Source organism: Ambystoma mexicanum, chromosome 9 (assembly GCF_040938575.1).
Source record: "Ambystoma mexicanum isolate Mex_15411 chromosome 9, UKY_AmexF1_1, whole genome shotgun sequence".
Taxonomy (NCBI): Eukaryota; Metazoa; Chordata; class Amphibia; order Caudata; family Ambystomatidae; genus Ambystoma; species Ambystoma mexicanum.
This window is the reverse complement of record NC_090931.1, coordinates 1,222,999,349-1,223,024,745: the sequence shown is the minus strand read 5'-3', so window position 1 is coordinate 1,223,024,745 and position 25,397 is coordinate 1,222,999,349. Positions and strand designations below refer to the sequence as shown.

General features: G+C 48.8%; 1 protein-coding gene across 2 annotated transcripts in view; it reads left to right on the top strand.

The window, feature by feature from the left end:
- Positions 1-25,397, top strand: part of ACMSD (aminocarboxymuconate semialdehyde decarboxylase) — a 606,399-nt gene that overhangs the window by 194,104 nt on the left and 386,898 nt on the right. For both annotated transcript variants that reach the window (XM_069616567.1, XM_069616568.1), the window contains exon 6: positions 13,293-13,386. In XM_069616567.1, coding sequence (XP_069472668.1) covers positions 13,293-13,386 — 94 coding nt within the window. The remainder of the gene's footprint in view (positions 1-13,292; positions 13,387-25,397) is intronic.

Genomic DNA, 25,397 nt, shown 5'->3' with positions numbered 1-25,397 from the left:
GCGCCGCGCACGCCGGCGCACAGGTCATCCAACATCGTGCGCCACGGCCACTGCGAAATCGCACATAGCGCGGCACACATCACAAAAGTAGGCGGAACACGGGGCGTAACACTCGGAATGGGGAACAACGCGTGAAAATATGGGCGTCAACACATGTCTCCTAGCACCCCACCCCCCAGCACTGTGGGGCACCCTCCACCAGGCCCCCACTCATGTCCCCCTGCACCCCCACCCCCAGCATCCAGGGGCACCCTCCACCAGGCCCCCACTCATGTCCAACTCATGTCTCCCATCACCCCCAGCATCTAGGGGCACCCTCCACCAGGCCCCCACTCATGTCCCCCTGCACCCCACCCCCCAGCAGTGCAGGGCACCCTCCACCAGGCCCCCACTCATGTCCAACTCATGTCTCCCATCACCCCCACCCCCCAGCATCTAGGGGCACCCTCCATCAGGCCCCTTCTCATGTCTCCCATCACCCCCACCCCCCAGCAGTGCAGGGCACCCTCCACCAGGCCCCCACACATGTCCCCCTGCACCCCCACCCCCCAGCATCCGGGGGCACCCTCCACCAGGACCCCACTCATGTCCCCCTGCACCCCCACCCCCTAGCAGTGCAGGGCACCCTCCACCAGGCCCCCACACATGTCTCCCATCACCCCACCCACCAGCATCCAGGGGCACCCTCCACCAGGCCCCCACTCATGTCCCCCTGCACCCCCACCCCCCAGCATCCAGGGGCACCCTCCACCAGGCCACCACTCATGTCTCCCATCACCCCCACCCCCCAGCAGTGCAGGGCACCCTCCACCAGGCCCCCACACATATACCCCTACACCCCCACCCCCCAGCATCTAGGGGCACCCTCCACCAGGCCCCCACTCATGTCTCCCATCACCCCCACCCCCCAGCAGTGCAGGGCACACTCCACCAGGCCCCACTCATGTCCAACTCATGTCTCCTATCACCCCCACCCACCAGCATCTAGGGGCACCCTCCACCAGGCCCCCACTCATGTCCCCCTGCACCCCCACCCCCCAGCAGTGCAGGGCACCCTCTACCAGGCCCTCACACATGTCTCCCAGCACCCCCAACCCCCAGCAGTACAGGGCATCCTCCACCAGGCCCCCACTCATGTCCAACTCATGTGTCCCATCACCCCCACCCACCAGCATCCAGGGGCACCCTCCACCAGGCCCCCACTCATGTCTCCCATCACGCCCACCCTCCAGCAGTGCAGGGCACCCTCCACCAGGCCCCCACACATGTCCCCCTGCACCCCCATCCCCCAGCATCTAGGGGCACCCACCACCAGGCCCCCACTCATGTCTCCCATCACCCCCACCCCCCAGCAGTGCAGGGCACCCTCCACCAGGCCCCCACTCATGTCCAACTCATGTCTCCCATCACACCCACCACCCAGCAGTGCAGGGCACCCTCCACCAGGCCCCCACACATGTCCCCCTGCACCCCCACCCCCCAGCATCCAGGGGCTCCCTCCACCAGGCCCCCACTCATGTCCCCCTGCACCCCCAGCAGTGCAGGGCACCCTCCACCAGGCCCCCACACATGTCTCCCATCACCCCCAACCACCAGCATCCAGGGGCACCCTCCACCAGGCCCCCACTCATGTCCCCCTGCACCCCCACCCACCAGCATCCAGGGGTACCCCCCACCAGGCCCCACACATGTCCAACTCATGTCTCCCAGCACCCCCACCCCACAGCATCCAGGGGCACCCTCCACCAGGCCCCCACTCATGTCTCCCATCACCCCCGCCCCCCAGCATCTAGGGGCACCCTCCACCAGGCCCCCACTCATGTCCAACTCATGTCTTTCATCACCTCCACCCACCAGCATCCAGGGGCACCCTCCACCAGGCCCCCACTCATGTCTCCCATCACCCCCACCCCCCAGCAGTGCAGGGCACCCTCCACCAGGCCCCCACACATGTCCCCCTGCACCCCCACCCACCAGCATCCAGGGGCACCCTCCACCAGGCCCCCACTCATGTCTCCCATCACCCCCACCACCCAGCAGTGCAGGGCACCCTCCACCAGGCCCCCACTCATGTCCAACTCATGTCTCCCATCACCCCCACCCCCCAGCATCCAGGGGCTCCCTCCACCAGGCCCCCACTCATGTCCCCCTGCACCCCCAGCAGTGCAGGGCACCCTCCACCAGGCCCCCACACATGTCTCCCATTACCCCCACCCACCAGCATCCAGGGGCACCCTCCACCAGGCCCCCACTCATGTCCCCCTGCACCCCCACCCACCAGCATCCAGGGGCACCCTCCACCAGGCCCCCACTCATGTCTGCCATCACCCCCACCCCCCAGCAGTGCAGGGCACCCTCCACCAGGCCCCCACCCATGTCCAACTCAGGTCCCCCTGCACCCCCACCCACCAGCATCCAGGGGCACCCTCCACCAGGCCCCCACTCATGTCCCCCTGCACCCCCACCCATCAGCATCCAGGAGCACCCTCCACCAGGCCCCCACTCATGTCCAACTCATGTCCCCCTGGACCCTCACCCACCAGCATCCAGGGGCACCCTCCACCAGGCCCCCACTCATGTCTCCCATCACTCCCACCTCCCAGCATCTAGGGGCACCCTCCACCAGGCCCCCACTCATGTCTCCCATCACCCCCACCACCCAGCCGTGCGATTTGCCTGGGTACGTGTATTCCTGGGGTGCGCGGGTAGTCTCCCACGCGATACCAGCAGACTACGTGTATTACGGGGTTGGCGGGAAGTTCCACACGCGATTGCCCTGGGTACATGTATTTCGGGGTGCGTGTGAAGTTTCACACGTGATTTTGCAGGGTACGTGTATTTCGGTGTGCACGTGAACTTCCACAGGCGACTGGACCTGTGAGAGTGGGGTACGTGTATTCCAGGGGTGGGCGGGAATATTTACTCGTGGCTGGGCCTGGGAGAGCGTGTTACGTGTATTCCTGGGGTGGGTGGGAAGATTCACACGGTCGCCTACAACGCGCCAAAAAATGAATGGTCCAATCCTGAAACACGTACGCCAGCATGAAGCAGCCGTACGTCGACCCGCGCAGCATAAAAGTGTGCGCAAGAAACAAACAAGCTCAGACGCCAGGATGAATATACCGTTCCTAGCAGCAGTGGCCGTGGGTTACCAAAGGAGGAGGAGGAGGATAGTGAGGGCCCGAATTTTCACTCCCAGAACCAGCCTTTTTGGGATGCCTGATGACCAGGTGTATGGGAGGTACAGGTTTCCACCACACATAATACTGGACCTGGTCAGTGAGTGGGAGGATGACCTCACATCACCCACCCTGTGCTCCCAAGCACTCAGCCCCCTGGAGAAGGTCCTTAATGTACTGCACTTCTTGGCCACTGGATCATTTCAGCAGACAAGTGCCATAGTGGGTGGGGTTTCACAGGCCACGCAGTCATGCTGCCTACACCAGGTCTTGAACATCATCACTGCACGCCCATCAGTCCGCAGGCACATATACCTGCCCAGGACACCTGCAGAAAGGCAGGCTGCCACCCTGGATTTCTACGGTGTGGCACAATTCCCCAAAGTGCTAGGTGCCATTGACTGCACCCATGTGGCACTACGTCCCCCCAGGGCATCTGAGCACATCTATAGGAACCGCAAGCACTGGCATTCCATCAACGTGCAGGTAGTATGTAATGCCAAGGGAATCATCACCTCAGTATATGCCAACTATCCAGGGTCCACCCATGACAGCTTCATTTACCGAATGTCTACCCTAAGCCGGGACCTAGAAGCTGGGCGGCATGGCGATACATGGCTGCTTGGTGAGTATGAATGCCACTGCACATGCATGCATGTCAGATGCAGAGTTATGTCACTCCCCACTAATGATACCCATCACCTCCTCACCAGGGGACAGTGCCTGCCCTCTGAGCACCCACATGATGACGCCAATTCGGAACCCCATCACGCCTCCCGAGGTAAGATACAACACAGCCCATATTGTAACCCGGGGCATAGTGGAGCGCACATTCGGAGTGCTCAAGTCACGCTTTCGCTCCCTTGACCGTTCTGGCGGGCAGCTGTTATATGCGCCCCCAGTAGTGTGCAGGATCATAGTGGCAGCATGTGTCCTGCACAATGTTGCAACACGCCAGGGCATGGCTGTGGACATGGTGGTGCCCCCACATCCCCAACCACATGCACGCCCGCTGCGCATGGGAGGGGAAAGGGCATGGGGTGAGACAGCCCGTACGCAGCTGGGGGCTAATTACTTCACATAGAAATCACACCCCTGTGGAGTGCACACAGCCCTGGCACATACCATCAGATAAGCAATGATGACTCGACCTGACAATTATGACGAACAAAGGGACAGTCAACTGTCAGAACCATAGCAGCCTGAGATTGTTCATGTGGAAGTGTCACAATGTGTGCATCCCTACCTACACAAATACCACCAATGCAGTGTCATCAAAAGACACACTTCCATGCTGCAGAAATGATTACCCACTTGCAAAATACTACATGAGAACAGTGCCATGTCACCCAACCCCTCCCCGGCACGGCCACACAACACAACATGGCATGTCATGCAATGTGAGAGCAAACAAATTAATCCCCACAACATGCACCAAGTGTCACCAACTACAGTGTCCCTAATGGAAACTGGCCACACATGAAATGCTCACAGTAATGCAGGACCTACAACACACATTACCAAATACTTACCAAGAATACCAATCACCTACAAAACCTCCAGCCTACCTTAAACATGACATTACAGACTTAAAAAATTGGTAGCCTCACTACCTGATAATGCCAGCACTTCGAACACTTCCAAGTATACAGTGTTAGCGCCATGCAAGAGTGTAGGTGCACTGCTTACAACATGGACTCCAGTTCCAAGGTAGACCGCCTTGTGAAGACATGAGAAATGGACCTGCAAATTAGGAGGATGAGATGGATGCAGAGGCACATATCAATACACCATGCAGTGTACAATACAACAACAATATGTACTATGAATGTATACACTGTATTGACTACAGACTGCCCACACATCAAATGGGAGTCCAACGTCACCATGTACGTCAATGTCACTTGGGCACACCCTTTACAAGCCCATGGAAACGGGAAGCAGGAGGGGTGTGTGTCACACAAACCCAAGCATCTGAACCAAATTCATGACAAACCTGCATGTGCCCAGCCACAATACAGCGTATGCCCACGGGAGCCACACAAGGCAACACACTGTCCAAAAACAAAAATAAAAAATAAAAAAAAATAAAAAATGGCCATGAATGATGAATGGGCCCGGGGGGGGTGGGGGAGGCCACCCAGGAGGTCAGAGGACAGGGTGCACACCAAAACCCACCTGTGTGGATCTTGCGGAAAAAAAACACCTCCCCATGGGCTCATGGCCTGCACGGCTACCCTATTGTGAGAGAATCACTGCTGTCTCTCTCCCCACCCTCTGCAGCTGCATCAGGAGGTGGTGGCAGTATGGGAGGCAGCCCACGCAAAGCCCTAGTCTGGTCCTCCATGGCAGCAAGCATGCGGGTGTGGAAGGTCTCGTTCTGGAGGATAATTGTGCGTAGGTCCCCATGCAACAACTCACGGGATGCCCGGACCTCCGCCCTAGTTGCCTGCATCCCAGCTGAGAGCGTACGTGTGAGACGCTCCAGCTGCTGTTCTGTCCTTCTGTTTGTTGAAGCCTCAAGCTCAACAAGAGTCGTCCTGAGGTGAAGGAGTTCCACTCTCAGGGCTTCCCTGTGGCCCTGGGACTCTATGGAAATGGCTTCCCGCAGAGTCGCCAGTGCCGTCCGCCTGTCCCTGTCGGACGCCAACATGTCCTCCCTCTGTGACTGGCAGATGGAGTCTGTTGCCTGCTGTAGTCGCTCCATCAGCCTTTCGGGGGGGACAATGGAAGTGGCCACCCTATCCATGGCCTGAGCCATCATCTCTGATGATGCTGCCTGTTGGGTTGCCATACCGTATATGGATTGCTCCCATGCGGTATTGCCAGGTGGCGTACGGCCACCACGTCGGCGGGCACCACACCTGTCTGGGGTAAGGTGAACTGTGCCTTGCTGTGCCGGCACTGCCTGAAGCTGCAGGACTGCATTCCCCCTCTGATCTGCTGGCCCAGGAACAGGATCAGATGTTGCAGAGTGTGACCCTGCATCCGTAACCACCAAAGGCATACCTGCCAACACTGACATCCCCATTGAGGGTTCTAACCCTGGTGCAGGTGGGTCGGACAGAACAGAATCCCTCCCATGAACACTCACCTGCGACGGCACATAGGTCTCATCATCCGAATCAACACCTGAATACAGCTTGGGGGAGGTGCAGCCGGAGACACCCCTTGAGAGCACGACCTGCAGCAGTTGTGGGTTCTCACCCACCACCACACCACGTCCCTCGCTGGTGGTCGGTTGGGCCTGAGACCCCTCCTGGGTCTGCACCATCTCCACAACCCCAGCAGTATCAAGTGTGTCATCCCATGCAAAGACATGAAAGAAAACAAATGGAAACAGGCATTAGTACTATGGAACACAATTAGGGCTGAGAAGCTACAGAAACAGTACTTGATTGACACATGTCCCACATGACTAAAACCCTCCCATGCATGCACCGTCACTGAGTGTGAAGGGGAGGCAGATGGCACACATTGATGACACCAAGATGGAAGATTAACACATTTGCTGCATGCTGCCTAGCAGTGGCATCACACATTGGCCTGTGATTGGCAGGTCAAATACACATACCATCACACAGATGGCATGTCCCCTAGCCATAAAGTGAAGAGGGAGAGGAGGGCACCAATTGTTCATTCAGTCTAGTTTGCTCATGAAATTGATTTTTTCATTGAAATGGTTCAAATGTTTAACCTGGAGCTGCCAGTCCAAAATGGTCCTATAGCACAGGGACATGTCTAAACAAATCATGTCCAGGAAACAAAGCCAGTCCACTGTACCATAGCCATGTCAGACATGTGACAATAGGACTGAGAAATGCCTAGTAAAAGTGGTGGTATGCAAACAATCTGCCTGAATAAACAGAGGAAAATAAGCAACAATGTTGTGGCAATATGACACTTCAAGGGCAACTGGCGTGGTGTTGGGCTGGATGTCTAATGTTGGCAGAAGGGATACTGCTATACCCAAATGCTGGTGCGCAGAATGTATTGGATGAGGCACATGGGTGACCCAAACCACTCAGGCACACACACCCTCACCTGGCACCCAAACAGAAGCCCTCACACACACACCATGCACATGGATGACACACACATGCATGTGCACTCACCGGACAATGCCTCGTAATCTGCCAGTTCTCCCACGCCTTGGATCTGTTCCTCCGTGACGTAGGTCCCAGCAACCTGCTCATGTGGAGTGAGTTCTATGTCCTCTGCTGGAGACCCACCTCCAGTCACTAGAGTAGCGGCATGACTTGAGGCCAGCTTATTCTTTGCCCTGCGCTTCAGGTCATTCCAGCGCTTGTAGCATTCAGTAGCTGTGCGCCTCACGATTCCAAGGGCACTTATGATGTCCGCGATGGTCTGCCAGTGTGCCTGACGTTGTGCAGGTGTGGTCTTGGATCCTGCAACAATCACCATTTCGCGGTCATGTGCGGACACATACTCTACAAGTGCATTCAGTTCGGCCTCATTGAAGCTGGGCTTCCTTGACGGGCCGGACTGTGTAGCCGTATCTGGGGCATCAGCCTCTACTGGACGAGCACTCTTCCTCTTCCGCTTGGAAGGTGGTGGGGATCCTGAGTGTCCTACGCCGCTCTGGACACAAGGGGCAGGGGCCCGGTGGACTCTGTACTAGGAGTGTGGGATTGCACACTCAGCATGGGAGTTGGTGCAGGCATTAGCTCAAGTGTGATGGTGTCAGGGGGAATGTCAGCAGGGTGGACTTGGACCGACACTGTCCTGGCTGGGTGTGTGAGAGGTGGGGTGGATAGAGCCGCAGCTGCCCCTGCAGCCTCCCTAGCCACATCAACGACTGCACCCCAGCCAGCGGAGGATGTGCAGGCAGCAGGAGGCAGTGCACGGGCAGAGGCACAGCAGCAACGTGGTGGGATCCATGATGGCTCGGGGCCTTCGACATCGGAGGGGCAGGCATCGGCCGGAGGGCAGGAGGACCCAGGACAGGAAGTGTCTTCCGTGTGGCAGCGGTTGGGCCACGCCATAGATGCGGAGCGGCAGCGGCAGCGGGCGGAAGAGGCACGGCTCACGATGGTCAGGGCGGAGAACTCCATGCAGAGGGCCCTGAGACGGGCCGAGTGCCTCGAGGCAATCCGCAGGGAGTTGGGGGTGAACATGTCGACGGCGCTGCGGACCCTCGGGTCCATGGAGGAGGACCGCCACCGGGACATTGAGCAGGAGTTCGATGATGCCCTCGCCCCGGAACATCCCGAAGTGAGCCGTCGGACTAGCCCGCTGCCCTTGTAAATAGTTCTGTAGTTAGTGTTAGGTTTCCTTTGGTTTTGCATTTTTTTTTTGGACCTTTTGGACACTGGGCCACATTTTTGTATATAGTTTCTTTTTTTTAGGTAGTGTTATTAGATAGGTTTCATTTCTTCTGTTGGCATCATGGACCCTGGATTGTTTATCTGAATATAGTTGACTTTTGGATTTTCATTTTTTTTTATGATTTACCCATGGAGCAATGGTTTTCGATTTTAATTTTCCATTGGATTTACTTTTGTGGACTGTGACTTTGGACACCTTTCCTTTGTATTATGATTTGTGGTTTTGCATTATTTTACGGACATGCTGGTTTATTTTTTTTTAATTTCCATTATTGTTTGTTTATTTTTGATTCAATTTATGTTGCTTTTAATACATATTTTTTCTTCAAACTTCAATGTGTAGTATCATCTCATTGGTTTCATGCATATCATGATATGGGTTTTGACATTCACTGACACCCATTGGGTGTATGTGAGGGACATGTGTTCGTTTCCAAACTTGCAATTGGGGTTCTATCATGTTATTGCCATTTCTAAGTGGGTGGATGCAATACTCGGGTGGGTGTTTGGCATTTGGAGGCTGACCATAAGGGCCAGGTATCGAGATTGTTATGACATGTTGGCTGGGGGACATGAGTGGGGGCCTGGTGGAGGGTGCCCCTGGATGCTGGGGGGTGGGGGTGCTGGGAGACATGAGTGGGGGCCTGGTGGAGGGTGCCCCTGGATGCTGGGGGTGGGGGTGCTGGGAGACATGAGTGTGGGCCTGGTGGAGGGTGCCCCTGGATGCTGGGGGGTGGGGGTTCTGGGGGGCATGAGTGGGGGCCTGGTGGAGGGTGCCCTGCACTGCTGGGGGGTGGGGGTGCTGGGAGACATGTGTGGGGGCCTGGTGGAGGGTGCCCTGCACTGCTGGGGGGTGGGGGTGCAGGTGGACATGAGTGGGGGCCTGGTGGAGGGTGCCCCTGGATGCTGGGGGGTGGGGGTGCTGGGAGACATGAGTGGTGGCCTGGTGGAGGGTGCCCTGCACTGTTGGGGGGTGGGGGTGCTGGGAGACATGAGTTGGACATGAGTGGGGGCCTGGTGGAGGGTGCCCCTGGGGGCTGGGGTTGCAGGGGGACATGCGTTGGTGGGCAGTAGTGCAAGGTGATATGTGGGTTGGCTGGGGGACATGGGCATCGTGGATGGGCTGCCTGCAGGGCATGTGCAGGGTAGGTCCCTGTGGTGTGGGCCGCCTGCAGGGGCCGTGGAGGGTGTAGAGGGTACACCTGGGAGGACCCACACGTGCAATTCACGTGTGGTGCTCCCCACGCACCCTTGGAATACACGTACCCTGATGGAATCGCATGTGATACTTCCTGCGCACCCCTGTAATACACGTACCCTGCTGCTTTTGCGTGTGATACTTCCCGCGCACCCCTGGAATACACGTACCCTGATGGAATCGCGTGTGATACTTCCTGCGCACCCCTGAAATACACGTACCCTGCTGCTTTTGCGTGTGATACTTCCCACGCACCCCTGGAATACACGTACCCTGCTGCTTTTGCGTGTGATACTTCCTGCGCACCCCTGGAATACACGTACCCTGGTGGAATCGCGTGTGATACTTCCCGCGCACCCCTGAAATGCACGTACCCTGCTGTTTTTGCATGTGATACTTCCCGCGCACCCCTGGAATACACGTGCCCTGATGGAATCGCGTGTGTTACTTCCCACACACCCCTGATGTACACGTACCCAGGACAATCGCGTGTGAAACTTCCCGCGAACCACTGAAATACACGTTCCCTGCTTGGCGTTTGCTGTTTGGCAACCCTGTGAACTGGTCAGGGTTAACGCAGCCCTTTGCAATGATTTGGGAATTTTGAAGGCTTTTCCTTGCGCAAGGGCGTTCTTGGGGGCGTAACTGGCGCTGCTGCAGGGTCGCTGCGCCACTCTGCGCCACGGCTGGTTTCGGAGGCTAAAATCCATGAATACGCTGTGCGATGAAAAGGATTTTTTCGCACGCGGCTGGCGCAGTGTATCGCACGGGGACACTGTGCGCCAGCCGCGTGCGCCACTTTTGTGCGAATTTCTATGAATTACCCTCTGAATCTGTTGTCTGTTTCTTGCTTCATGAGGCCTTCACATCATGCAATACGTACTCCAGGCTTAACCTTTACATCCAATTTGTGCACACATCATTTATGTATTGTACTGGACAGGGCAGGGTGTATGATAAGATAATTCTAGACAGCCGTCTAGGACGCCATCAGCAAAGAGTTGCCAAGGACACCATTTTGGCGATAAAATGTCAACTTTTGGCCTCATCATGAGGGATGGCACTTTCTCAACGCAGCATAAATCTGTACCCCTCCCACAATCTTGGTCAAGGTATGCAAACTATGTAACACACAGTTGTTCCACCTTTACTTCCAATATAAATGCATATGATGCTTTAATAGAAAGAATCAAATAGGTCTGTTTGAGTGGTATAATGTTCCTGGGCCCAAATTGTTCCCCAGATGTTTTTCAAAGTCTTTTAATACTGTCCCTTGGAAAATCAACGAGCCTCATTACGAATTTGGTGGTATTTTAGTGGTAAACCAGCCAACATACCACCAAACGGAATTACTGTTACCGCTACTTGGTCCCGAGGATTTACCACAGGATTACAAGACGTCGTGGATGGTGTAAAACCCCATTATTTGTAGTCCACAGGGATTTCGGTGGAATTCAGTTATAATCCTGCCTTTCAACTGTTTTTTTGGCAGTAAGGTGGTGGATTTCCCAAAATGCACCACTTCACGGGCAAACCTGTAGTTGTTTACCACACCGCTGTACTCGTAATGAGGCCCGAAGACCCCATCTATAATTTTTATAAATCCATGGATGCCATGTTTATTAACGATGGCTGAATCCCTGAGACACTAAAGCATCGATTGTTCTAGCTAAGCACAGGGCAGAAAGGGGCACGATCCATGGCCTTTTTCTAAAATGCACCCAAGTGATATGAAATATGTTGTTTGAGTTCAGGCACGTTGATGTATTTTTTTAAGCTTAGAGTTCTCAAATGAATGTGCTACATTTTAAACCTGTTTGAGCTTTCTGAATTAGAGCCCGTTTTTTTAAAAGCATGCTCAATAAAACACCATACAAGTAGCAACCATTAGCATACATCATCACGTGCTGAATTTAATAGAGGACAAGGCCTCATCACGAGTTGGGCGGTATCCCCAGAGGTATTACCGCTGGGGCTATTAGTGTTACTGCCAAAACCCACGCTGCTATTAGCGCCAGATCACGGGTTTGGTGGAACAGTAAGTCCCCATTCCTCATTGGGCCCAATGGGGAATTTTTCGCTGCTACTACCACCAGCGGTATTAGCGCAGCGGTAATAGCACCAAAAATCGGCAAAATTGCAGCAGATTTGCCCCCAGCTCAGAGCTGGGGGTAAATCCTGCCAAATCCATGATTTGGCGGACCCTTAAATGCAGCAGTAATAGCAGTACTGCTGCATTTAAGGGTTACCGCCAAACTCATGATGAGGCAGAAATATTCTAAATATAGATTATTGAATTTGATTATAAATATGAGCCAATACTTGCTGATGCTGGGTTCCTTCTGGTTTGTAGACTGCCCTGTCGAGTTGGCATAGTTAATACACCCATTTAATGATGTTGATTTGCTCCTGAACTGCTGAGTATGCTTTTAATGGAGCCCATAATGGCAGACTTTCTCGCCAGCCAGATTGGAGCCCGTTGAAAGCTCGCTTAACAGGACAGTCATTCTGCACTGTTATTGTGAAGCCTGTCATAAGATGTGGTAAACATGTGTCCAGAACCTCAGGACAGCGTGCCAGCTGCATGGCCATGCCAGTCTGGTTAATTCTAGTAGAATTCTAAAGATTCTTGGATTCAGCTTCTCAACAGCTTCTTTTATGTTTAGCAACAGCAGAGACTCTTTCTAAAAAGACCATCATAAATTAAAAAACCCTAAATTGATGCACACATCTTTTACGACTTGTGCATGCTTGGATGCCAAAGAGACAATGCATCTGGGCAAAATTCTATAATTGTTGTAGGTTAACAACTGTAGGTCATGAAATATTACCTCTTCAGTGAACCACCAATGAACATCTAATGGATGAATAATCTGGGAAACCTCCTTTCTCCAGCTCTCCTCTATCCCTTGTCTGTAACCTTGCATGCATTATATATCCATACCAGGTAATGGAACTCATAAAATGCTGTCCTTACTGGGTCCACATCATTGTATCCTAGTGGCGTATCCCCTTGTTGTTCTGCTCTCTGTTGCTTCCCAGGTGGGTTTGTGCTATGAAACCAATAGGTTGATAAGATTGAATAGATCAAATGGACAAAAGGCAAGACGCAAGTGGAGAATTGACACATTTTGATGATTAACTGATGAAGACCTATTGCAAATTAATAGAATTAATATATTGCTAAATAAATACAATATCTATAATTGTTCTACTAGGCGCTTTTTGCCAACCCAACTGTTGGAATTTTGACTTTTACATTAAGTATTAGGCAGACACAATCTCCTTGGGGTGTATGACAAGCGACCAGAGAACTACAGTATTTTAAAAAAATATCACCAAAGGATAACGTATGTCTGCAACTGTACAGTTTTGTTTCCTTGATACAATTGTGTGTCTGTGTCATATCGCTATAGCTACCTTCTCTCCTTGTAGTAACACAGCGCCACAGAAATTGCCTCAGAAGACATCATGCAAAATTAGGCTATTATACCAGAGAGCCAATTTTGCTGATGGTGCTGCTAACATAGATGAATAATGTTCTTATTGATTTCTGTTTACTTTAAGGCTGCAGAGGAGCTGGATTGTTCTATCTTTGTGCATCCCTGGGATATGCAAACTGGAGGAAGGATGTCAAAATATTGGCTTCCCTGGCTAGTAGGTATGTGAACAGTTAATGATGAACAAAAGCATGTTTAAATGATGCATCCATATCATAGAACCAGATTTGTAACAAAAGGTCTTTCTGTGTCGCCAATCAAATATACAAACACAATGGAGCAGATTTACAAACTATTGCAGGATTCAAAATATTGTTTGGCAACCTGCAGTGCAACATTCTGAACTGTGTTATCTGTGAACATTCATCAAATGCCACTACTATGCCGCCCAGGGGTCATTTCTGTAATGCACACATTTTTACTTTGAGCAAATTAGGTAGCCAGCACATGCGGGAAGGTAAAAGTAGTGGTATTCCGTATTGTAATTTGCATTGTTTTATTTGTGCAATTTTGAGTATAGCCTGCACACGTGGTACATTAACAGCAAAGCATTCCATACTGGCACATGTATTTTCCTCTATTTTAGCCATTTACATCTCTATTTTGTAGGGCTGGCATGCAATGGGCATGTCCAATTCAAGGACCTGGATTAAAATCCTCCAGAGGAAGCCACTCTTGTCTACCCTGGTGCAATGTACACTTGATGGTCTCTAGACAGTACTGTGGATGTACTCAGTGCTGGCCAGAGACTCTTGTGTGAGGGTGGTGGTGAGGGTGGGGGCGAGGGGAGCTTACGTTTATTGTTGACTCTTACTTAACGTCCTGTTAAGCCCTGATTAACAGTGTGGGCATCCACTGGAAGTAATTTCTCCAATCCCCAAAGGAGTCCCTTGGGGCTCCATAATGTGGAATAACAAAATCACATTAAGCAATAAGGAGAATGTATCACTATATCCGAGGGTAGTAGCAACATCCAAGGCCTTTGGTAAATCTGCAAAACTCCTAATTAGGCCCTAAGTCTTTACATTAGCCATTATGATCTGTGAAAGGAGCGCCTCACAATTCATTTGTCCATTCCCCTATGCATACTGGTTACCTGGAGGAGGTTGCTGGTTTACTCTGATTCTACAGCCAGTTCCCCTACACTACTCATGCAGACTACTGACGGCCTCCACGAATTTGAGTATCAGTTTTCATGTCTCATGAAATGGCTGAACTACTGTAGAAACATACGTTCTATTATGAGGAGATGAAGAAGGGCAGCAGCTGGACACCCTAATGTCGGCTTGCACTGGAGAGCAGGTGGAGAAGATCAAGTCAGAAACAAAATCAAGAGATTGATAAAGTAACTGTATAGGAGCCAGTAAAAGCACCCTCCCACTATTCTTATAATTTATAATCATACAAATTCCTAAATTCCCCTTAACCACATGGATACGCTTTTTTTGCAATAAAATATTCTAGCGCTTCTGATTTCTCTATTATAATTATGGGACTAAAAGTAGCAGAACTCAAAGAAAAACGTTGGCCAATCAGCTCTTCAAAAATAGATGGGGTGCACTGAAAAATGGCTGTTTGTATTGCACAAAGATTCATTATAATGAATCATTAAAATAGAGAGCAAAGTTAATAATACGAGATCATGGGTGGGATTCAACCCCCATCTCCTGTGGCTGCTTATTTCCCATGCATGTGTTCTATGCTCTAGTCCACCAACAATCTGACAAAGGCATCTGCCTTAGTGAAAATAAATATGCATTCAGAATTTCAGGTTACGCTAATAAAAATTAATAAAACACCCCAAAGTTATCTTTTCAGTGTTCAGAGTTTATCTTCTTCAGGGAAAAGCACAGGTTATGTCTCACTTTGCAGTTCTACTGAAATGTGAGAAACGGTCAGATTGTTTGCAAGGCCCCAACTCAATGTGCTGCTGGGAGATCTTGCATTTTCCATGAAAAGCTACACTAAATATGTTTATTATTAAAATATAATCAAGCATCGCAGGCCAGATCACAACAACTGCATTTGTAAAAAAAAGTATTATCTCGCAGGACAGTGACCTTAGACTAATCGTTATTACTACCGGCCTGTGCCCCTTGACTCTGATATCCGACAACCCAGAATTCTCCCCTGGCTTAGAGAAGTGTAGATGGGAAGCTTTAGAAAGGAGGAACCCCCTTTGGCCTCATGACCTATATCATCAGGATAGGCAGATGGCCTTTAAATGATACACAAATATGTACCAACTAAATGAAATGGAACATTTTCTATATGCACAAATACATCCTGGTATTTGGCACAAAGGGACAATGCAGCTTCTAGAGCTCTAAGGGGGTAGAACTGTTGGTGATAGAGGAAACAAATACTATAAGATCATGGAGGAATGTTGCCTGCGTATGGGAAAGGGCGCATTAGTCATCCAAATGTGCAACCATCAACAAATGCAAATCACCATCATATATACTTTATTTTAGCAAAACAGGGCATAAAAGCAGCAGATAATACAAAACCAATGAATCCACAGCATTTAAGAGCAAGATTAAAATCACACTTGTTGCCCATTTTGCCCATATTACAATTCATAAAATGTATGACGATCCATTTAGACACATCATATCATTTGAAATATCCCTCTAATAATTGTTACAAAGTGTGTTGTGCTTGGATTTGATTGAGAATCAATGACCTTATATTATGATATATTCTTTGGCCCTATTGTTTCAATTCGTTTCATTGGCATTGTCTGGCATATGTCATCCAGCCAAAACCCATCATGGCTGAGAACAGATTCTCACACATTCTTTCAATTCATTTTGAGTTAACACAGTTTTTCCCTAAATATACATCCTTCTACTACATGTTACAGATCTTTCCATAAACTATAATTAAATATTAAAACATTATCATATTTCAAGGTTCGCATTATCTTGTAGTGGGACATGGATCATCACTATTAATACAATGTAATGAATGCTAGAAATGTCTATATTGCATTATTAAGTCCCTACTATTTACTTGCACATTCTAGCCTCCTTTAGCAAAATATCATAAACATAGTGTTGCTGTTTTTGCAAATATCTGTATCTTCTTCACCTCTGCCTATTGAAGACTTCATGTGTTCGGGCCATTTGTACCAGGTTCCGCCCAGATAATCAGCATGTCCTCATGAACCATTTTATTTGCAAAATAATTCAACTGCACCGATGTCTCTGATGCCGGCATTTATTAGACAAGGACTTATATGTCTCTGCTTTATATGTTTATATACTACACAAATGAACAACAGATGAGATGGTGCAAAGGGCAGAAAGGGAAAATGTCTGTTCCTCCCGGTGTCAACGTGCAGGTAAATGTATCTATCTAAAGGCAGAATGCCTGCTTTAAACTTAAACAAAAGAGATGGTGTTACTGGATCTTGTATTTGGTCCATGTATGTTCCCATCTGTGGTGTATCATTTATCTGCAGGTATGTTGCCAGTAGACTACTCCCACATGTACTGATCACCAGTGAAGAAGTCTTCCACTCTTCCATAAAGTTCCTTAAGACCCCCTTGCATGTATGATTGACTGTGCTCGGTGTGGACCACCATTGTTCCATAGATAACATCTCATACATGTGTCTAATGTGCCAAAACCAAGACAACAAGCTACCATTTAGCGGATTTAATAGATTTAATATGGCCGCTTTACATTTTATGAGTTCGGGTGAAAGCCAAAGTCGTATCCAATAGAAGAGTGGTCGAAATGTATGTAATACTAGTTCCTATTCCTGCCAGTTCAGCTCAAGGTGAAAGATAGGATTAGGTGTAGATTTTGGGAGACACTGCAGCCTTTGCAAAAACTTATTTTCATAAACTACAAAAGGGCATGCATTGCTGTGTCCCCATATTTCTGCATCATATTAGGCCGCCTACATCGCCTGGGTGTGGAATGCTTGGAGAAATAAAAATAATAATAATAATTCAGCATTTCTATAGCGCTACGAACCCTCAGGCATCTGAGCGCTGCTTATTATTCCCCACGGTGTGTGGTGTTCATTTATCGACCTCAGAAGGATGAAACGCTGAGTTTGGCCCCGCCGAGATTCGAATCTGCCTTAGCAGGCTTTGCACGGATTTCAAAGCGAGCGCTCTTCTCGCTGTGCTATCAGACCGGCTGTGCTATGGTCCTAACGCTCTCTGTCTGTGAGTTTGTGAACATTTTAGAGTGGATTCGGCCGAGCATCTCAGCGCGCTCAACAATTCTTTTACTTGCTAGGTCCAATTACCATTGCAAATGAAGAGAATGCCCAGATAATCAAATGTTTGTATTTCTTCAATAAGTTGACCATTGCAACAATAGACTAACAACATATAGCCCGACACAACAGCACATGGGAATTCTGGCACTGACCGAAAACCACACTTAAGCTCAGCGAACGGTGCAAACCGAACTGAAGTGGCCAACAGGACATCACAACTCTCACTTTCCCATTCCCACTACACCCTACTAGCCACCCCTCTGCCCCTCTTCACACCCTCCTTTTCAAATCCAGCAGGGTGCCTGGGGACCACAGCAGTGGCGATAGTTTGTGGTACAAATACCTTTAACATTAACAAACATTAACATTTATTCTAAGATTGCTATTTTTGTGAGAGTTATTCCTTTATGAGCATGGCATTGGGCCTCATTACAACTCTGGCGGTAGCCGTGCTGTTAAAAACGGCACGGCTGCCGCCAGAGTTGCATTTTTTCCGGCACCCATGAATGGGCAAGAACCGGGTCATGCCGAGCTAGGCGGACCCGGTACTTGCTAATTTTCGGGTGCCAGAATCAGGGGCCTCCCGATCCCCATTATGCCCCATAGGGCTGAATGGGGATGGGGACATTGGATGCACCGGCACTTCAGAGTTGTGCCGGCGCATCCGATGTGCTCTGCTCGTGGGTGCCGCTACACCCGCCAGGAAAAACCTGGCGGGCGAGACGGCACCCACCAGCACAGCCGTAGTATGGCGGCCCCGGAACTACGTTACCGGCATTCTTACCGGTACCGAAGTTCCCAGACCGCCATGCTTGTAATGAGGCCCATAGTTTTGTTTTGCTGATGTTACGTTTAAAGCCGTTGTTTTTGCAATGAAATGTAAATCTTTCCGTCAGTTTTAGACCACTGATCGTTTTAGATATTAGCACTGCTTCGTGTGCAAATAATAATATTGGTGTTTTTTAAGTGCCAAGATCATGTGCATCTACCGGCAAGTCAATTAATTCCACCGCTATCTCATTTATGAATAAACAGAGTAGGGAGGAGGCAAGGACGCAGCCTTGTGTCACTCCCTTCTGAATGCTGAAATGTGTGGCGCTTTCACCTCCTGGGCCCCATCTTATGTTGCTACATTGTTCATGTATGCCACAGGATCGCCTTCAGGATATTAAGCGCTATCCATTGGCGTACCAGGGAGTCCCATCGTTCCTGTCTTGGAACACCATGGAACGCTATCTTTAAATCGACAAAAGTCATGTATAAGGACTGTTGCCTGAGGGTGCTATACTTTTGCTCCATTAGGAATAGTCTGAGTGCCTGATCTACTGTGCTTTATCCTCTCTGGAAGCCGACTTGTAGATGTACAATAACATGAGGCAGACTTCGAGGCGTGCCAAGAGTACATTCCCAAATAATGCTCCTACAGTCTCCAGAAAGGAGATGGGACGGTAGTTGCTAGGGAGTTCTATCCCCACTTTTGTGTAGATCGACAATTCTATTGCATGCGTCCATGATTTTGGTATTCTTTTATAGATGCAAATTGCTTTAAATACTACCATCACGTATGGGACAAAGATTTCTAATTTGCTCTTTATTAAGGCGATTGGTATGCAGTCTAGTCCAGGAGCTTTTTCTGTCTGCCCTCAGTGATTTGATGGCTCTCTACATGTCAGCTTGCTGGAATGCAAAAGGTGTAATTTCACATGGGGTTATATATAATTGATCAGAAGGGTCATGTGTTTGAAACAAAGTTGGCCTCTGGTCCTTATATATTCCTGCAAAGTGTTTGTACCAGTCATTTCCTGAAATGCAGTACTAAAATGGAGATGTATGCTTGTTGGTCCCTGTCCTAATAATTTTCACCTGCATTAATTGTTTCAAGCAATGACACCCATGTTTCATTAGAGGACTCTTCCTTCTTTTTTATTAGCCTATATACATAACTAAGGTGTTTGTCGGTCCTGAGGAAGTCATCAAATGAATCAGTCCACTGTAAAAAACGTATTAATAAGCTAACTTTAAATAGTCTCTTGTTGACATCTGTGCAAGTTCTTGCAACTCTTTCACAAGCTATTTGGGTCTTCCCTCCTCTTCCAGGACTTAACGCTCTCTGTTTTATCTTTTGTTCCACATGGATAAGTCTTTTGTACTTCTGCAATATATAGTGTCTTAGATGGGATATGCTTTCCTTGTGGTTAATAACCCCCCTTTGGTGGTTGGTTTTGTGTAATATTTCTCTTAATGGTTTGGCTTACCCTTGTGTCATAGAATTATTCTTCTTGTTTGTTACCATCTCTGCCTCTTAACAAATGTGGTACTTTCCCCTCTTACTGGGGTATTTGTGCCCTGCTCTTAATGGTCTCTTTTTTCAGGTTTCCTTGGGGTGCTCTTTCTCTCATTGGAGTATCCTATCTCTCTGCATTCAACACTTGTCTACAGACGTGTTATAAATGACTTATCATATCATATCATATCATATATCATTCCACTCTTTAGGTCTTAACATGTGTATTACTTTCTCCTCTTACCAAGGTATGTGTGCTCCACTCTTAATGGTCTCTTTTCCAGCTTGTATTGTGATTCTCTTTCTCACATTATTACAGTTCCGTTTCATCAATTTCCTCCCAGGTCTCCCATTCTCCTTATTACTGTAGAATCTGCAGGGGAACGTCTCTGGGGCCTCGGCTCACTGGGGTTCTCTTTGGTTGCTCCAGTTGTTCGCCTTCTCGTTTTCTCCAGCGCCCCTCCTCTCAGTCCTCTCTCTCTGTGCGAACCAGTAACACTGTGGGTAAGCGGACAGTTTTCCGATTTCTACGTGCAGTGGTTTCAGTGTTGTTGGACGGGCACCCTGCCCACCACAACGTCGTTGTCATCATGCCACCACCGGAATCCAGGTTCTCTTCTCTTCAGTAGCTTTCTCCATACCAATGTTGGGCTTCCAGCATTTTGCTCACACTCTCAGAGCAGTTCTAAAAGTCGCAGGCTATGTTGCCCTCTTTCTCAGGTGTGATGACATCAGGGGGCTTCCCTGCTTCTGTATGATATGAGATGATATGATATATGATATGATATGGAATTTATAACGTGCTTATACACAAGTGTTTCAATGCATGACGGGGCAAGGGAGGGGAAACAGAGGGAAGACAAAACAACGATATTACTAGACCTAGTGACATTGAGATCATGCAAGTACAGGGAAGAGGCAAGGGGAGAAGTGCCAGGGGGGGAGTATGGGCAAGTGCCTGACATGGGATCTAAAACAAGTAGTGCAGCCAACAGGTGGTAAATACGAGTGTTAAAAGTGCAGACAACCGGTGTCTAATAAGAGGGTAACCAGGTGGCCAGTGCAGTATTAGACAAGAGATCAGCAGGGGAGAGGAAGAGAGAAGGCAGAAGCAAAGAAGAAGGTCTTGAGGTGCTTCCAGAACCAGAGATGGTTCTGCTCAAGTTTCTGAGAGGCAGGGAGGCTTTTCCAGAGGGAGGTGCCAGCCGAAGAAAGAGATCTGCACACAACTCGTTGCTTGTAGAAGCAACTGACCCTCAAGGAGTTGGAGGTGGAGGAGCGAAGAGCTCTAGTATGAAGATATTTCCGAAGAGAGAGTTGAAGGTATTGCGGTCCCATTCCCCAGAAGGCCTTGTGGACAATACAGAGGGTTTTGAACTCTATCCTTGCTGCCACTGGGAGCCAGTGGAGAGATTTCAGGGCTGGAGAGATATGATCCTTGGGCTTGAGGCCAAGGACAATTCTTGCAGTCCTGTTGTGGATGAGCTATAGAGGACGGAGAGTAGAGGCAGGCAGATTTAGAAAGATGCTGTTGCAGTAGTCCAGCCTAGAGAGAACTAGAGCTCTGGAAACAGTGAGCTTCTGGGGTGAGGTGAGGAAAGGAAGAATACCTTTGAGGATGTGCAGCTGGTAGTAAGGAGGTGCAGCTGGTATGCGTCTCTCTGCTTCACCTCGTCTCGGCGTGTTCTCTCTTTATAGCCTCCTCATTTCAGTTAAATGGAGGTCTCCTTATAAAGAGGCAGATCCTATTCCTTGTTTGTAACAGTATGTTTTAGTTTTGTCTTCAGCCAAGTCTCTGGATTTTTATCCTGTTCTTCACTTCTGATAGTCCCATGTATGCCACCATGGGGAATGGTTTAGGGAGTTCCTCACAGGAACAGGAGTCCTTGTCCCCAAATGGAGAGTCTGTCTTGGTGAGGTCCCACTTGCTTCGATCATTAGGGGCAGTATTACGGAGCTGGCACACCTTCCTAGCCTCACAGAGAAGGAACGAATACCTATGATTCCTCACAGGTGTAATCACTGATAAATGTCTTGCAATTCCTTCAAGGCCATATGGATACCTCACCCACAATTCAGGATCCCCCCTCTTTTGCTGTAAGAAAACTCAAGGAGCAGTTGGAAATATTCCTCACCTGGGCTAGGGCACAACAACTATTAGATCCCTGTGCCACAGATATAAATCTCCCCATGAGAAACAGGATGCTGACACAAGACAAAAATAGTGGTACCAGATATCTGAAACACAACCAATATGCAGGATCACAGGTCGATTTCCAGAATAACATTGGGCCATTATTGACCTTAAGTGTTGATAAATAGAAATGTGGACTGTGTCCCCTTCTTGTCATGCATAAGAGGGTAGCGGCTTATGGAAAATATGAAAAGATAAACAAAGGTAAGGTAATCCAGAGTGGGGTCTTAGTCCACTCAGTTTGGTGCACTTGTAAATCTGTTCCCAGATACTAAATGACATATGAAGCATGAGCGGAAATCACCTTGATGGATTCAACTGGTCTTGAATGAGGCTTCAGTCAACGGAAAGGTCTGCCATCAGTTGCAAAGTTGCGGTTCTTCTGAGCTGACCTCGTTTTATTGTGGCACTCAATCAACCTTACTCTTTACAAAATATCTGGAATTCAAGCTGGGACTTCCTAGCCCGTGTAAGTCGGGTGGAATCCTGGAAATCAGCTTCCTGTCATGCAGTGGTGCCCTACAATGGTCCTGAGTATGAATATATTCTCCATTCCTGAGAAACTGAGGTGGGGGTGTAGATGATCAGTGCACACCCAGGATGATCATTCATGCCTGGATGATTGATGTTCTAGATTGGAAAGGTCATTCCTAAACAGAGGGTACTTCCCTGCATATGCCTTCAGTCAGTGTGGCACAATCCTTAATGTCAGGAGGAAAGACAGCAATAACCACTTCACTCAGTGAACATTTTATCTAGCTCCCATAACATACTCTAGCATGGTAGTAGTCAACCTTATCTGTAATTGTCTGGCTTTTATTCCTGAAATCATTTGAAATTGCCTATCACCCAGAAGTCTATCGCACTGACCTAAAGAATTGATTAGCTGTATTGCCAAATTACTCAATAGTTGCTGAAAGAAACAGCAATTTCCTTGTGACATCTTTGCCCCAAATGAGAGTTTTTTAGGGAGCTCTCCTTAGCTTTCTATCAGAATCAGAGTCAACATTGGGAAGTGGACTCGGTCCACATTTTCTCTCACATATATGAATTAAGTTAGGTAAAAGGATAGAATAGTCAAGATGTAATGGATAGCACCACTAAATGTACGATTTCAATGGACATTTGTATTATGGTTAATCTGCTGAATTACATCTAAACCATTCGAGACCGTGGAGTTTTCAAGATCCAGTCCATTGGGATTGACAAGAAGCTCCATTTTGGAAATTAATTTCAGGAGAGTAGCAGATACCTCTCTAGAAGACTCATTTAGAAGACTAATATGCAGCCACTGGATCATTGGTCCAAGGACTGGAATCTATGTAAACTTAGTCGAATAACGAGAACGCTCATAGATTCAGATTTAATTCCCAAAGACCCATTTATAGCAAGGAAGTCAACTGGTTTCTTAGGGATCATCATTATTATCAGAGAGATTCAGTGGACCTTCAATCTGCGGACTCCGAGGGCAGGCCAATCAACAACTCCACATTAAACTATGGTAGACCAGTTACAATGCAGGGGTATGAAACAGGCTAGCATAATGGATCAGGAGTGCTTTAGATTTCCAAGATGGGGTATGCCCACTGAAGATCATGACGCAGACAGTCACACACTGTGCCCACAGGTGGCCAATACAAATAACAGGGTCCACATAAAGAAGACTGAGATGTTACATGGGGACTGACAAAGACATACCTACAGAAGACTACATATTACTGCCAATACTGAGAGATGTTAAATGTGGACTTAACTTATTGCCCCTTAGTACTGGGCAAGGCAGTATAGCCCATGCTTAACCATGAAGACCGGCAGGTATTCAGGATGATGTGCTTTGCCACCTCTGACTCAGTAGAATTGTTGCTACAGATCCAATTAATCATACTGAGGACTGCCCCAGACCACAGGTTATTCAAAATGTCCATGAAGTCAAATGTAACAATGAACCCAGAAAAGCATCCTGTGATACTCACTTTGATTACTAAATATGTCAAGAAACCTAACAATGGCATAGGCAAGCATGGAAGTCATGCTTTATGATCAGTGTGATTGGATCCCTGACAAAACTTTGAAGATGTGTCAGCAGGAGCTAAGTCAACTAAAGATTCCATAGAGATAGAAATTCTTGGAGCAGGAGTGTCTCATGCAATGCTAGTCGGGCCCACAAGAAGACTCCTTATCAAGATCGATCTAAAAAGGTGTCAGAATCCTTGTTCACTATCTTCAGGCCATAGTGTAGAAGAAGAATTCTTCCCACTAATGTGTCTCTCTGGATATTAGTAATGACATGCAGAGGGACCAATTAATTGAAAGATGGATACCCACGAGATGCCAAGCTACAAGGCAAAACAAGTCACAGGTTAGTACGTGATAGCTAAATAGTGTTTAAATGAAATCGGGCGATGGACTAGACTAACCTGTGCTAATTATCGCAGAGCGGAACAAAAACCAGACAACAGGATACACAGGGTGTGTAGTATCAGGCGTGGATCTGTGAATACAGACAGACAAGTTGAAAATTGCATATGATATGATATGATATGATATGATATGGTATTTGTAACGCGCCTATACACAAGTGTTTCAAGGCGCGACGAGGCAGGGAGGGAGGGAAACAAGGGGAAGACAGACAAACGATCCTACTAGGCCAGGTGTCATTCAGATCGCGCAAGTGCAGAGGTAAGGGGAAAAAAGGGGAAAGTGCAGGGGGAGGAGGTGGGGGGGAAAGTGCAGTACAAGGTAAGTAGCGTAAAAAGTAATAAATAATAAATAATAAATAAAAAGGGCCAGCTGGTGGCAAGTGCGAGGTAAGTGCAGAGCAAGTGCTGGGAAGGGGGCTGTAGGGATACAGTGACAATCCCACAGTGCAGGGGGAGCCAGGGAGGCAGTGCAAGTGGAGAGTGGCTGGGCCCTGGACCGAGGTAGCTGAGAGTGGCCCAGAAGCAGGTTTAGTGCTGAATTCAGAGGGGAGTTAAGCAGGTTTAGCAGGGGAGAGGGAGAGAGAAGGCAGAAGCGAAGAGGAAGGTTTTGAGGTGCTTCCGGAACCGGAGATGGTTCTCCTCAAGTTTCAGGGAGGCAGGAAGGCTGTTCCAGAGGGAGGCCCCTGCTGCGTTACAAGTATATAAACAAAGTCACACAAACAGATGGAAGCTGTCTTACTGTATCAAATCCACGAAAGTGAGGAAGTGAAGATGCCAATGAATAATCCAAAAGTAGTCCCAAAACCTGATACGCCGGCACGAGGACACCTAGTGTCCATACAACCATATACCGACCAAACACAGACGCCTAAGAATCACTGCACACCATCGGAAGTCTCTAGTCCGTGTACATTGGGAGTAGAAATCCAACATAGCAGTTTGCATTCCTTTTCAGGATAACCCGATGCGTTGAGACACTCGTTAGCATGGTGGAAGTAGGAGAACAGTACTTGGCACCTCCCGTGCAGGCTTAA